Below are 14,052 nucleotides of genomic sequence, written 5' to 3'. Positions count from 1 at the left end.
TATGAAGACAAGCTGGGGAAGTTGGGGGTGTTCAGCCTGGAGAAGAGGAGGCTCCAGGGTGACCTCTCAGCGGCCTTCCAGTGCCTAAAGAGGGCCTACAGGAAAGCTGGGGAAGGGACCCTTTGTCAGGGGGTGTAGTGATTGATAGGACAAGGAGTAACGGCTTTAAGCTGAATGAGGGTAGGTTTAGATTAGATATTCAGAATAAATTTTTTGCTGTGAGTGTGGTGAGGCACTGGAACAGGCTGCCCAGAGCAGCTGTGGGTGCCCCATCCCTGGAAGTGCTCAAGGCCAGGCTGGATGGGGCTTTGGGTAACCTGGTCTGGTGGGAGGTGTCCCTGCCCATGGCAGGCAGCTGGAACTGGGTGGTCTTTGAGGTCCTTTCCAACCCAAACCATTCTATGGTTCTTTGTGCCTGGGAGATAATCTGCTGTCCTGATCCATGGGGTTAATCACTGTGACTGACTTGGTCATACCCGAAGAGGGATTGCTTGCACAAGTGTCAGAAGAAATGAGCCCAGCACCGAGTTGCTCCCTGCCACAGTGACACTGGCCCAGCCTAGCACAATCTGCTGCGTGAGGAGCTCATCTCACCTGCATGCGTCAAGACCTTAAGCCTTTCTTCTTTGACATGGAGATTAAGGGCAATCCTGACAAACTCAAACCCGATAAGCATCCTGTCTCAGTGAGACTGGGTAGCTACTGGCCTACAGATTACCCAGTGTGGCCTTTTCATGGGTTGAGTGTCCCTTTTGCTTTCATAAATTCAGCCAGGAGCAGCATGCTGCCCTTTCAAATGACTCACAAAAATCTGAGCCAATTGGCTACAAATAAGCCAAATCAACACTATCTTTATGAAAACCTTTATTATTTTATAGCTGCCAAGCACTGGTGGCTACATACACTGACTTAGGAGTTGACAAAATAGCAAGGTGTTTGGCTGATTTCTGATTCTGCCTACATCTTCAAAAATTGCTATTTCTGTCTGCCTTTGGGACAGGGATGGATGCTGAATTTCGGACTAAGCATCCCTGCCCCACTGTTCTTACCATTCTACTTTACAAACAGCAATTCTGCACAACATGTCCTTGTAATTTATGGTCATGATAACAAATGTGCACATTAGAATAAGATCATTAATATAATTGCATATACAGCACCAAATTAAACTGCAGATACAATACAGACTCAACTTCAAGGGGATCTAATTTTAGTACCTTTTCCCCCATCTTCCTACTGTGTCTCTCACACACACATAGCTCGTGCTTCCTCATCTTCAAATATGCACATATACAAGAGAAAAGCCTCTTGTATGCACTAGGGAGTTCCTGCAAAATGATGAGCTCAACCCTATAATGTTTTTTAAAGTCTGACTCATCTCAGTGAGTGTTCATCTGTTTGCTGCTCAGGGTTTGTCTATGCTGGAGTTACATGACCCTGTAGTGGGGGAAATAAGGAGAAAAAAAATGTAGTGGTCTCATCCTGCGCAGAGGCCTGAATTTGTGTCTGGGAGACAACATGGTGTCCTCTGTCTATGTCTGTAAGAGCAGAATAAGCAGCATCTGGAAAAATTTCTAACCATTACATCCCAGTCACCCACTCTGTTGTTAAAACAGTGCCTTGCATGGGCCAACAAGCACCATGCAGAGTGCTTGCTGGCCAACAAGCACTCTGTTAAATGATTCACAAACATTTGAGAACTATTGTGGACTGTTCCTGGCTACTTCAGCTGGTCTTGAGACCACCAGCTTTCCAGAGCAGCTGTTGCTTTCATAGCCACAGGTAATTAAATGAATAGCATCCTGCACCTAATATCCTATGCAGCTCAACGTGACCAGAGCAGCATGGTAACGTGATCATGCATTCAACTCTTTGCTTTTATGGTCCCGTGGGGTTTTCATGGCTCAAAAAGGCAGACTCCTTGTTCCCTCTGTAACCCAGCAGCACCCTCCGCAGGGGAAAGGCAGAAGCTGGCAACAGTACTCAGAGAAACAATTAAAAAACATATATATATTTTTTCAAAACAGGAAAATTATTATGAACTTGTGTCTTACAGCAGTATTTTATATATGCATATTATATATAAATATATGCTTTCACATGTGATATGAACTTTGATGCATCGTTTTGGATCGCTGTTTTCATGGGCTTCTGCTAACAAACAACTGTGACTTCCCCCTAGTGGTCAATTGCTATTTTTAAAGCTTTAAAACTGGGCTATTGAATTAAACAAAATTCATTTTAGGAAAATTCAAAAACCTTCCTTTTGACAAAGTTTATGGTCACTGACTAATTTTAATAAAACAGCTGAGTCTGGTTTCTTACTAAAGCTGAAAAAAAAAAAAAAAAAAATTGAACCAAGAGTTCATTGTTGTAACACAGCCAGGAACAAACAATAACCTCAGTGGCATCAAATTTCTGGCCTGATCATTGGCTCACTGATTGATTGATTGAGTTATGTATTTACACATAAAACTATGGTTTGTCAACGCCTACCAACTTAAATGTACAGTATTCCCTTAGAAGCAGTCTAAATGCTTTTTCTAGTGCTTCCTTATGTTGCATTTGTACCCAGAGGCTGCCAGATGGCTTAGCAAAGGACATTTTTTCTCTCTTTAATGAAAATCAAAATATTCCAGCTGATGTCCACTTCACCTACATTCACTCTGTCCTCCGATTTGCCAAAAATTGTTTCAATTAACTGTCCTCTTCCCACTTCTTTTTTTTTTTTTTTTTTTCCCTTAAGAAGTTTTTCAAAAACATTGAAGCTGGCATTCCAAGTTTGGAGTCTTCACTATGTGGCTTCTTTGTATCTTCCTTATCTAAAGGGCTTGGAAAATTCCCTCTTTCCTCATCTTATTAGAACAATACCAGTCAAATTCCCAAGCTAAGGGAATTTCAGCTGGCCTTGACCTATACTTACAAAAAGCAGTTGCTTTCCAAGCAAAATCCCAGCTTGCTTCAAAAAGTAAAGAAAATTAAGCAATTGCCTTGAGTGTTTGTCCATCTGTTACAGTACTTTTCCCATCCAAAGCATGCAAATTTATTGGCTGTTTTCAATTAAATATGAGAAAAGTCTCTAAGACTGATAAGTTCTTGTAAGTATCTCGAAACAATATATGCATAAATAGAAACGCAACACTACATAAACAAAAAACCTTTTCATACTGGCATGTCCACAAGGACTCCCTCACTACAGCTCATATATTCCAGACCATCTATTTGGAATATATTTGGAATACCAGAATTAGGAAAACCTAATTTGTCCCCTTAGTCCTATGAAGACTCAAAGTCCTTGAGATCTGTGCAAACACGGAGTAATGGCAGAGCAATGTACAAAAATGGCTATCACCTGTCAGATAAGGTGATGGGTTTCAAGATAAAAGCATCCCTTTTTAGAGGCCTTTGGACTGGGAAATAGGGCAGCATCCTCTGGAAGATATGGATCAAGTATAGTTTACTGTTGGAAATAAATATAGTTTGTTCCTTAATACAGCATGAGTGAGTAATTTCCCAGAAGTCAGGCTAGAGTTAGGATTAGGTCTGAAACCCTGGACCATATAATTGTACAACTTGAAAAACTGGGGACCTTGAATTTTTCCTCCTCTTCACTAATATCCAAAACATAACAGAAATCCAGGCAGAATTAACTCCTATTTAGAGATTCAGCTTACATATATATATTTATTTATTTATTTATTTATTTATTTATTTATTTTTTTCCCCAGCATATGGGGAAACACCATCTTTTGAACTTCTTTATTCTACTTGGGTACCTCAGGGTCAGGGAGGACAACAGGCTGGAGGGGACCTGCTGACAGAAGCCATCCCCTGCCCTGCCTCATTTCTCAGCATGGAACATATGCAATCCCATTGCTAGCAAGCTTGCTCTAATTTTATCCTGCAGTGCTTCCCCAGGGGACAAAGCAAGTGCTGCCAAATGCACAGTTGGGTATACTGCTCCAGCTCTCAAATGAAGGGTTCATTTTTTAAGATACTAAACAGGATTTGGATTTGTTACTGGATCACCTACATTTGAGTACAGTAAGAAAGTTTGCATATATTTTTGTTGCCGGAAGTTGTGAGACCACAAGGATGAGAATTTATTTGTTTGCTTACAGTCACGATGTATCACATCTACTGTCAGTCAACGTCCTGTTGACATGCACTTATCTTGACAGCTTGGTCTAAAGTTTCCACTTCATGTGCACAAAGAGCAGCAAGAGAAAACATGAATCCCCTCAGAGATTAAAAATGATGACCAGATGGAGTTAATTTGCACCCCAGAAAGCATTATTTGGGGGTAGACCCCTACAGTAGCATATTCACTTATTTCCATCTTCCCATGACATCAGTCGCTCCTTCTGCCAGCTCTCTGAAGTGTTCTTTCCTAAGATAGCAGAAGAGGGAAGGCCAGGAGAGGAAGAGAGACAGGAACACACAACAAAGGACAATTACTTTCCAATTACACATAACAAAGGACAATTCTCAACATCTCAACATCTTCCTGCTTTTATCCCTAATCCTTCTTTCAGAGAAAACAACAATAACAACAAAAAGCCCACTTCTGTACTGTAGAAAATATTGCTTCATTTATTATTTCTCCAAATTCCGTCTCGAAACGGGCCAGACAGCACATGAAAAGAATTTGGTTCACTTTGCCACTTTGCCTCTGCTATGCAGATCCACAAGGAAACTCTATTTTCCTAGGAACAATGTGAGAATAGAAGATTACAAGAAAAACTACTGATGGGGTATCCTCTTTAATTCCCTCTGGATTTATACAATCACTTCAGTGAGAATAAAACCAAAAGCAAAAGTAAATCACTAAAAGGAAAATGTAGTGACTGTATGTATTAATGCACTTTGGGAAACAGGAACAGATGAACAGAAGTGTGTCTCCAAAAACAGTTATCACGTGAAATCTTTTGTCCCAACAAAGCCTAGGGAACTCAGATCCCTCTTTCTAGGAATTATCTTTAATCAAAATAGAAACAGTTGTATTTCATATCTCCCAGTCAATGTACATTGCTGGAAAAATCAATAGATGCCTGCACAGAGAAAGACAGCCCCATGTCTGAGGATGCAACTGTTGTGACTACACAGGTGACAGAAGTGAGAATAGCCAAAGGGGTCCAGTATATAGGTGGCTCGGAGGGCAGACAGAATGGCTTCAGTGATAAAATCCCTCTTTTGGGCATCACAAACATCAACCTTCTGACGTACTTCCTGAAGCGTCCGCACCTCTTGGAATCCATGACTCTCCTGCAGCCTTCTCTGTGGAGCAACTGCCCTCCTGCCCAGCGCGTTTCCATTCATACAAAGAACAGACAGGGTGTGAAAAGAGCATTGCAATGGATTTTGTGTACTGTGAAAGGTGTTAAACTCACCTCACTTCATGTACTGTTAAATATCATGTTTAGAAATGAATACTCAGAATTTTGTATGTCCTTTAGGACACAAAATCCTTATTTGGGATCTTATCTGAAGGCCCTTAATTTTGAATGGACATTCTTATTTTCTCTTATTCACGCTTACAGGTATGGACATGACTGCAGAAATACAACTAAATAAAGCATCCATGGAAGTAAAGTGTAAACAGCAGCAGATTTCAATGGGAAATGGTCAGACAAATTCATATCGTTTTCAAATGGTGGTATGTAAAGATAGGCAATAGTCCATAAGTAATTTGGTTGCGGTACATAAAGTCCTGTAACAACGTGGGAACAGCTTCTGATAAGAGTTGTTTCATGCTTTTTCCAATTTGAATCCTTAATTACATGGTGAATCAGATCTGACTTTTACTGCTAGTGTAAACAGAACAAACAGTGAAATTTTAAAACCACATTTATTTTTAATACAAAATCTGTTGCACTATTACAGAAGTGAGCCTGTATGTTTACCCCCACATGCACAGATAATTCAGCATCTACAATTAAATAAAATTATACTTCTCTTTTACCAAAACCATTGGTAAAATCTTATTAAGAAATGTTCTCTTTGTGCTTTGTAGTCAATGTTTGTATAATTCATTTCTTATTTCGATTCCCATTAAGAAAACTGGTCAATGAAAAGCTCAAAGGTGCAAAAGAAGCTTATTACAGCTAGCGTACATTTATGATCACTTCGGTTGTGCTTTACCTACAATATATACATGAAAGCTGTGACGTGTACTATGGTCTGATGTAATGCACTGGCAAAAGCTCTGAATGGTTCAATTAGGAATCTGCAGTAAAAAAGCAGAACAGTTCACTATTTTGTTTTCACAGCAAAAAAAAATATATATATATATTTAAGTAGATGCTTTAAAATACCATGCACACCATTGGCTATAGTACTTCTTACACAGTACAACATAAGCTTTCTTGTTTTATTTGTTTGTAACACCTAGAAGCATATAGCACCTACGCTTTAAGTGTATTTACAAATTCAACAAAATATCTACATATAAAAAGCTTACTTAAAATTAAACTTGATGCAAGTTATGAAAAACCAATTTATTGGCAAATGAAACTGAGCATTCCTTCAACCATAGGTTGTTATAAAAATTTATATTTGGAGGTAAACACTTGATTGATATAGTATGTGAGAAAATAATTTTGTAACTGATAATGGTAATCCTTTACCACTAAACCATACGAGCACTTGTCAGATTGAATTCTGCGGTTGTGAGTGGTAACCCCACAGTGCTTTGGGGTGTAGATAATTCCAAAGCTGCCACACTGAGCAGGCCAGGACACAGAGGGAAATGCACTCTTGCTGGTGTAGTTGGCTAGCTTGTTTTTTAGCTGTTTATTTTACAAGAGCTTATACCTTGCTGTGTTAGTAAATAATTTAATTCTGGTTGTTTGTCATGTGTGGTTTTTTTTGTTTGTTTGTTTGTTTGATTGCTTGTTTTATTATTTTCCTAAATATATCTTTTAAGGCCATGAAAACATGTTGTGCTGTAACTGTCTAGGAAGTGTTCTTTTTATTAAAGGAAAAAAACCCATACTTTCCTTTGTGTAATTTCAAACATTTTAAACCTTCCATTTTTAGCACAACAGTTTCATAACACTTTTTTAAAATTTTATTTTATTTTACATTTTTACTTTATTTGGCAACAATAGTTGTCCACTAATCACAGTTTACTGCAGCAACTGACTTCATAGTACAGTGCATTATGGAATGCATATTGTATAAAGGCACTGAATGTATTTTGCCCTGTCTTTTCTGGAATATTTTCTGTCATTTTAAAATTTTTCTTTCAGTGACTGTACAAATTCCAAAATGCATTGCAATGCGTATCTTTTATGCCCTAAAATCAATCCAATGTGTTTTGATGTAAAAATAGAACACTGTACTGCTGTAATACTTGATAGATTAAAAAGGCTATAAAGTAATAGGAGCAAAGAGCAGATAGTAGGGTCTCATTAAGCATCAGCAAATGCAAGTGTCATACTTAAATCATTTAGCAATTATATACTGTACATACTGTTCCTAACTGTCTTGCAAAAAGACATATGATAGCTAGACATTAAGTCACCAATTTCACAACAATGTCCACAAAGACATTGAAGTTCTATATAATACTACTATAACACTCTGACAATGAAAACGGAATTCATATCCAGGGATTCAGCCAAGGATTGCATAACAAATTGTCCAACCATGTTTTTATAGTGTACACGAGATTGTGAATTGTGTAGCATTTTTTTTCATGCATTATACCATATTTTCAACAGAAAACAAAATTAGAAGTCAATTTTTAGTGTCAGTTCCTTTTAAAAAAAGTAAGAAAAAACAAGTTTCAAACAAAATTTGAATTTTGTATTTTGATTCATACTAACATACCACTTGATGTGTCACCATACTGAGTAATTGTATTGACTGGCATGTTCTCATAGCATAAACGTTTTGAGGTGAGGAGCTTTGTTACCTGCATGTTCATAGTATGAGAAGGAGGATGTACAAGTGCTTTAAACAAACAGAAGACACAAGGGGATCGAGTTCTTTGATTACACAAATGAATTCATGGCATTTACAGGAGAAGGAGCCTCAGAACTTTCATTTCCTTCTGCAGGTTCTTTCTCTTTTTTACCACTGTATTGTCCAATAAAGGAGCCATCCTCATTGAACTGACCATTTACACCTTCTCCATAGTCAACTAAACTATCATCACTGTCTTCTTTTTTCACAGTTCTGTCTGAAGGTGTCCGGCTTCCTTTTTTTAGAGGTTTATGGTCCTCTGCATCACTGGAGACACAAACAAACAAACAAAATGAATTAACTGATGTACGATTCGTTAAGGCAAAATCAGCCATGCATGCAGAGTTTATAAAAAGCATGTGAGCAGCCCTATAATCCTTTAGTAAACCCACATCACATTGGAGAGACAAGTCAATATGATGCAGTTGACATGAATACATGGTGTAGTAATGGTTTAAACAGCGAATGTCTTCAGTGGAGGACGTTTTTTTTGTGGTTTTCTTTTTTTTTTTTTTCATCGTGCATGACTTATACAAGGGCATAAGACTCGTGCCCTTGGCTTGGAAGCAATTTAGATGCAACTGCAAGCATTAAAAAGTGGGTTGTAAAGTTAAAAAAATAATAATTATCTGTTCCTCAGAGTAACAAGCTTATGATGTGCTGTGAAGTTAGTCTGTTAAATTTATTTTCTTTGACTCCTTCAACACGAATGAAGAATGAACTTAGTTAAATGGGATATACTGGTTTTCTTTACTTGTACAAAGAAAATAAAATGCTGCATTTCAAATAATTTGTTACATAATGCAGGCCAGACTTGCAATTTTCAGCCTTACCTTTCAAGAGACCTATATATTCCATTAAAAGGGTGCAGAAGAAACAAATGAAAATAGCCTAAGAAGAAAAGCAAAGTCCATATCCTGATAGTGATCAGTATTTTATCAATAATAAGTTGCTTTTAAAATTGTTAAAACTCTATACAGGTAAAGCAATAATTCAGCTTACAGCAGCCAGAACTGAGTAGTTAAGAGCATGGTTAGTTTTTTTTCATTACTTATCAGATCAACCTCTCTATCTTAATCCATAAATAATAACATGTTCTGACAATGATGATGATAATCTGGAGCACAACAGAAACAAAGAAAGGAAAGAAAGGCAGGGAAGAAAGATCCCTTTAGCAAAGCACTGCAGTTTCTCCCTCGTTGGTGGAAAAGCTGCAGTGCCATCAGCAACCTTGAACAGATTTGTAGCTGTGGTAAGCCTGTATTTTATGAAATAGATCTAGTTGGTCTATTTCTGAATACTTAAAACTGAACTTCAGTTTCAAGGTGAAGATTTCAGCAGCAGCTCCAAACCACTTCTAATTAAAAAACGCTACAATTGCACTTATGGGTGAAATTGTCTTAAATGAAACACAGGACTTTATATATGTACCAAAGAACAAATTATTATTTTTTTATTTACTGACTTTCAACTCATGGAAAATATAAAGAAATGTATAGAGTGTCAAGTAAATAAAAATATATTTACAATATCCACATTGTTAGATGGAATCAAAGCAATAAAGTACGTACAAGGTCTCACAGGTTATACTGTTAGCTAATATATACCCTATCGAGAAGCATTTCACTATTGCAAAACAACAGTATATCAATTTTCCACCAAGCTGGTACCCCTCATCTCCTCATCTGTTTTTGGCTTTGGAAGATTTCAAGTTTTCATATTTTAAAAGAAGTACACCTCTACCATGCATATCATTTTTTAAAACTGCATATCAGAGATTTTATTTTTCTGTGCATACACAGAAGTGGTAGGAACACCTATCTTACCAACATGTAAGAAAAGCTTCATGTTAAAATTAAAATGCACGAAGGCCAAAACTCTAAACTTGATCATATTGGCTTAACTTTGTTTTAAGCTATTGCCGTGTACATGGCATGAGGATAAATATCACTGATCTTCTGTGCCCATTGATAATGCGAACATTTAGGTTGTTAACACTTAAATGAATTCTAGTTGAAAATGTCAATCATCCAGCAGCAAAGTGCAAATGTTTATGACACTGCAAACATGAGCAGATTACAAAGACATCACTCATTTGGAGATTGTTTTGGAAGGAACCTGTGTGAAAAATGCTAAAGAAAGAACACAGTATTTTAAAATTGCATGTCTCCTCATCAGATAGCAAGGTACTTTCTTCATTGCCCCCATCTGAGGGCATTAGAGTCATTAAAATAGGCTACAAAAGCACTGAAGACAAGACTCTCACTTTGAAATAGTATCAGGTTATAATTTCAAAGAATGACCTGAAGTGTTTATGACTTCAAGGTAAGAGCGTTTAGTGAAGAACATTACACTGCAACATGTAGGAATGAAAACAAATTAAAAACTGCATTTGTACCCTATTCAAACTGGTCAAGAAACTCTGTGCAAATGTTCTAAAGTGTGATCCTATCCAGCATAATTCATTAGGCTGGAAATACACAGTAAATAAATAATACACCACCACCTTATGAAAAAATATCAGACATTTCTGTGTTTAATCCAATAAAAAGTTCAACGATTTTAATTGGTAACAGATAAATCTGGATAGAAGAATTTTTTGCTTTGTGTTGCTCTTAGGGCTTTTTGTCTGTATTTTTGTAAACCAAATGTATTTACACGCAAAACAGTAAAGAAATACTTACACAGCTGGTTGTATTGTGTCTGTTTTTTCTGTTTTAGCAAGGATGCAGATTCTACTGTCTAATTAAAAACAAATAGACAAAACTGCTGATGCACCTGAATGGAGGTGGGCACTGGTATAAGACCATAGTTACAGCAGATGCAAAATCAAATCTGAACCTGGGTATTCACTCTGTTTTTGCACCAGAAAAGTCCAGAAAGAAGTTCTGCCAAGACTCTGGCAGTGAAAAAAGAAATGGGATTACCCAAGGTGCTTTCCACTCCTTGCTCAGGAAAAGAAAACATATTGCATGGTACCTTGATTCAAGCTGGATTATAAACACTTGTATTAGATTAATACAATGTTTTGGTTGTAAGGGAAAGAAACAGAGGATAAAAGACAAAACAGGAGAGAGCAAAAAAGTGAAAACATCAACATTTTGGACAGCACTTTTGTACCCGTGGGGGTGCAAAACAAAGAAGGGAGCCTGGTGCTCTGGGGAAATGAATGGGTTTTCTGTGTGCTGCCAAGAAGCAATCTACAAAAGTCGCTGAGTTGTCCCATTATGAATATTGATGCCCTAAGAGCTATAAAACACTTTATGCTTTAGAACATATAAAATTATATTGCAAAAACGTTAAAGTCAGAACTTTTGATACAGCATCTGCAAGATTTGCTAATCTTGTTTCTGATTGTTCATAAAACTATTCCAAAATACAAACAGAATATATCAAGATCTATTAAAATAGATCATTTAGTTTTTGTTTGTGGTTTTGCTTGCTGACTTTAAAATTATCTAGTGCAATACCCTGAAATGAAAAATAAGGTACAAATTGGGTTACCTAAAATTACAGTTGGAAAATTTAAGAAGTATTTAGAAATGCATCATGTATGCAGTGCCTTCAATTAAGACTGAGACAGTAAGTACTGAAAAAGAACAAAACAAGAGGTGAGAATGTGTAAGAATTTTATATTTAGCTCAGATGACCATGACAGCTAAGCTTAGGGATACTTTTACAATTTGTTTTCTTAGAAATAATTTCCATGCCACTAGCTTTTTAAGGATGAAAGTTTGTTAATAAAGACGCACCAGTAATTTTTGTATGTACTAATATGTACCAGGCATTTCTTGCTCCTTCAAGGACAGTGCATTTAGTATTAAAGCAGACTCTAAAAGCTTTAAATATTTTTCATAAATGATTGCTAATATATGAATACATGTATCTTTTCCCTTTGTTTAATGAAACATACAGCAAACTTGTACCTAATGATTAAGAGAGATGAAGAAGTATGGAGGTAACAATAATGATGTATAAATACAAAGTACAAACTTTTTTTTTGTTTAAAAAAGTATTTCCATTTCACAAGCTCATCAGTTATTGAAAGAAATATGTACCTTGAAATCTCCTTTCTTCTTTCAACTTTTCAATTTTTCTTCCTTAGATATGGGTACATGCAGCAACCAGTCAGAATGGGGAGGACAGTATTACGATGCCTCTGCAGTCCAGCAGGCAACTAGTTCCCACTAAACTTTGCCACATTCATGGACATGCAAAACAACTCAATATATGGTTAGCAATATACTACTTTTCCTCATAATACAACTGTCAGATGAAAGGCAACATAAAACAAACAAAATGGGTAAAGCATTCTGGGCTATCTTCTGGGCAGAAAGAGGATGCTGAGGATGGAATTTGTTGGTAGTAAATTTCTTTTTCTGTGCCTTCATGGCAACAGCCCAGAAACGTTTAAGTATAAGCAGCCACATGACGCCACAGAAGGCTTACAGGACCTTGTACTGTGGCTTTCCTGTAGACACCCAGAGAACTTCTGCCCCAATACCTAATGGGTTTCTGCTCACACTCCTAAATTGACTGGGATACCAAGGACTGTACAGGTAAATAATTCTTTCCCTATACACGTAAGCACCTGTATCAATTCAGATTTCAAAACTTTTTACTATTTCCAACCTTGCTAAGACAAAATAACTTATTTTTCTGAGTAGGTTTTCTTTAGCACATCTAATATTTGATCTTCAATCTTGGAAGAAGCCACAAAAACTGGGAGATTAAGCTCTGGCTTTAAATGGCAACAAGTTGAAAAAGTTGTTGTTAGCCAAAGAATCTGACCTACTCGTAGTAAGTATCTTAAAGAAAAATCTGCTTGAGATAAATTTAAGCAAACCTTTGCTATTTCTGGAGGAAAAATGTTCAAACTGAAATCAAAGCAATGATTTAAAAAATCAGGTGACAGAGATGCTCAAGAATTAAAATAAGAACCATCAAAGAAAGCATGTGTGTGTGAATGAGGACACAGTAAGATCACTGCCAAATCCAATCTATTCAGAGACTAAAATCCTCCTGGCAGTCTGCTGACATCACAGCTTGTGCTAGAAGGGATTGACCTTAGAATTATTGTGGTGAGGCAAAAATCATTGCTAGGTACACCTGGAAACAAACCTAGGCTGCAATAAATCTTTGTAAGTACAGCAGAAAAAAAATACTGTTGTAGTTACAAACTACATCCTCATTGATAATCAACCTACAGAAAGAAGGAAGACTAATAGATTACCTGACAATCAAAGAACTGTTCACCCATCATTTCCAGAAAGTCTTTCATAGCATAGCTAGGAATGTCTTGGAAAATAGTTTGTGACAAAATGTTGAAGACAAGAGGCAAAAGAATTCAACAAAATGTGTGAACATATTGTGTAACCATAGTAGCAGTCCTGCTGCTGTAGATGCCTTGATCTTTGATCTTCCTAAGATTTTACAGAGTACAAGAGGACAAATACACTTGGATATCATGTAAGAAGAGAGGTGAAAAGCTATACTTTCATACTCCCTGTAAAGCTAACTTAGAAATGCATGCTTTCATACTCCTCCCACCCCTCCCCTGAGGTCTATAGATGCCATAAATTCTTTATTTCTCTTGCTTTATGGCCCAGGATGGAAATTTAGACTTATTTATATATCTGCGCTGACCAGGACAGGTGCTCTGCATAGTCTATACTTTAAATTAAAAAAAAACATACATTTTCACTATTTGTTGTATGTCTTGCAGTTTATTGACGTGGGCATTGACTGTCCACAATTCAGTGTCTTCTCTAACTGAGGAAACCACTGGGGCTGTAGTGAAATCAGCTTGCTATAAAAACGACTTCTAGAGGCACTCTTTTCCTTTGCTATGTAAAGATGCAGGAATACCACCAGTTATACAAACAGTGCATACCCAGTCATTCTGTGGTTCCTGAAACACCTAGGTTTCTTAGAACATTACTTCCTCTTTAGACTGCAGAAAAATCCGATGTTGGCAGGTTCTGCAGATACCTGCTCCTAGAAGAAACCCAGTGGAAGAGTGCAAAACTTCAAAGTCCGAGCAATCTCAAGAATACTGAGAAGCCTACAAACTGAATGTGACAA

At 37.1% G+C, this 14,052-nt stretch overlaps 1 protein-coding gene across 32 annotated transcripts in view; it reads right to left on the bottom strand.

The window, feature by feature from the left end:
- Nucleotides 1-7,771: 7,771 nt before the first annotated feature.
- The window catches only part of NRCAM (neuronal cell adhesion molecule), a 149,477-nt gene continuing 143,196 nt past the window's right edge, over nt 7,772-14,052 (bottom strand). For 16 of the 32 annotated variants that reach the window (XM_032195391.1, XM_032195412.1, XM_032195402.1 and 13 more), the window contains 2 exons: nt 8,802-8,813; nt 7,772-8,235 (listed from right to left, as the gene is read on the bottom strand). In XM_032195391.1, the coding sequence (XP_032051282.1) occupies nt 7,998-8,235; nt 8,802-8,813 (250 nt within the window). In that variant the 3' untranslated portion in view covers nt 7,772-7,997. Of the gene's footprint in view, nt 8,236-8,801; nt 8,860-14,052 lie in introns of those variants that run through there. The other 16 variants (XM_032195421.1, XM_032195493.1, XM_032195506.1 and 13 more) reach the window with 2 other exon arrangements.

This window comes from Aythya fuligula, chromosome 1 (genome assembly GCF_009819795.1).
Source record: "Aythya fuligula isolate bAytFul2 chromosome 1, bAytFul2.pri, whole genome shotgun sequence".
NCBI classification, from domain to species: Eukaryota; Metazoa; Chordata; class Aves; order Anseriformes; family Anatidae; genus Aythya; species Aythya fuligula.
This window is presented reverse-complemented; position numbering and strand designations above follow the sequence as displayed.